Source organism: Chrysochloris asiatica, unplaced genomic scaffold (assembly GCF_000296735.1).
Source record: "Chrysochloris asiatica unplaced genomic scaffold, ChrAsi1.0 scaffold00067, whole genome shotgun sequence".
Taxonomy (NCBI): domain Eukaryota; kingdom Metazoa; phylum Chordata; class Mammalia; order Afrosoricida; family Chrysochloridae; genus Chrysochloris; species Chrysochloris asiatica.
The window spans coordinates 6958458-6960049 of NW_006408585.1; the positions used below are offsets into that span (position 1 = coordinate 6958458).

Sequence of the window (1592 nt, forward strand, 5' to 3'; positions counted from 1 at the left end):
AAATGAAAGTCAGAGACCCTTCAAAATAAATGAATCACATACAGTGCAAACATTACTGAGCAGCCTTTTAGATTTAAAGTTTGGTGTGTTGTGAAGTGCCATCGAGTCAATTCTGACCCATAGCGACCCAGTGTAGGATTTCCAAGGAGCAGCTGATGAGCTTGAACCACTGACCTTGCAGTTCAAATGACTTTGCAGTATGACGCATTAGCGCACCTGCGCCACACCAGGACTAGATTTAAAGATTAACTACAATTTAATTAAAAGATAAAAATAAAATATTAGCACTTCTATAAGTACATATTTGTATGAAAATTTCCAGTTTTAATCTTTTAACATATTTTTTTCCTTTCTTATGTTCAATTTAAGAAGTTACAGAAGATAGTGAGACATAGAAATCAGGTTCAGAAAATGATAAAATTCACTTGATTAATCTAGAATATGGACCAGTTTACTAATTGTAGAAATACTACCACGCATAGTTGTTTACAATTATCAAAAATGTCAAAATCCTTAAGACTCTAAAGCCTTCTTTGTTTTCCAGTATTTGACTTAATATTCCAAATACAGTGGTTTCAGTTAATGATTGTCGTTGTCAATACTGATGATGATGATGATAATGACAGTGCTAATAAAATGAGAGAACCCTGAGTAGCCATGGCAAACCAATCTTAAAATATTTTTTGAAGTTAATTTTAACACTTAATTTTTTTTTTGTTGTTGTTCAGGTATTTAATGACTCCACTGTGAATAACCCTTTAAAATATTCACAAGTTCCTGCTATTAAAATTTCACAGAATTTCATGCAATTCAGGTAACTTTTAAAAATAAGTAAATGCTGTAATTTTGAAATAATTATGAATAGCAGTTCAACAAACAATATAAAAATATATCAATTGTGTTTTAGATTGTTAACTCCACAAAAACAACCAAATTCCAATCAATGGTGTGAAAAAGAGGATACAGGTATGTGCTGTTCATATTTTTCCTAAGAAGTGCTGATAACATTATATCAAGTGTTTATACTATTAAAATAATTATTTGCATTTTTACATCTCTGGTTAACTGACTATGCATGCCTAGTTAAAAAATACGTTTTCTTTAAATATAAGAAAAATTTAGAAGACAGACAAAAATATAAAGGAAACAAAAATGCTACCATCTAGATGTAACTGCTCTTAACTATTGGTATATATTCTTTTAGTCTTTTTCTATGCGTATGTATATTTTGCTGTATGCCTTTTGGCTTATTAGAAGTTTCATAAGAATGTTCTACTTTCAGATAGTGGGGAAACCTGTATGTGTTCATGTTTATTATACCAAAATAAGTTGCTGAAACTTTGATACACTTTTGAAAACTCTGTGTGTATCTGGTATGCCTTCATGGCACAGTGGATAAAGTATTCATCTGCTAACCAAAACATTGGCAGCTCAAACCCACCAGCTGCTCCATGAAAGACAGATGTGGCAGTCAGCTTCTATTAAAATTTACAGCCTTGGAAACCTTATCAGGAGGTTCTACTGTGTCCTATATGATTGCTATTGTTGGAATTGACTCCATGGCAGTGGAGTTGGTTTGGTTTGTATCTGTC

At 31.9% G+C, this 1592-nt stretch overlaps 1 protein-coding gene across 1 annotated transcript in view; it reads left to right on the forward strand.

Moving 5' to 3' along the window:
• LOC102817652 (chromosome unknown open reading frame, human C14orf39) overlaps positions 1-1592 on the forward strand; it is a 91763-nt gene that overhangs the window by 60085 nt on the left and 30086 nt on the right. The window contains exons 11-12 of the mRNA XM_006864636.1: positions 729-814; positions 908-966. Coding sequence (XP_006864698.1) covers positions 729-814; positions 908-966 — 145 coding nt within the window. The remainder of the gene's footprint in view (positions 1-728; positions 815-907; positions 967-1592) is intronic.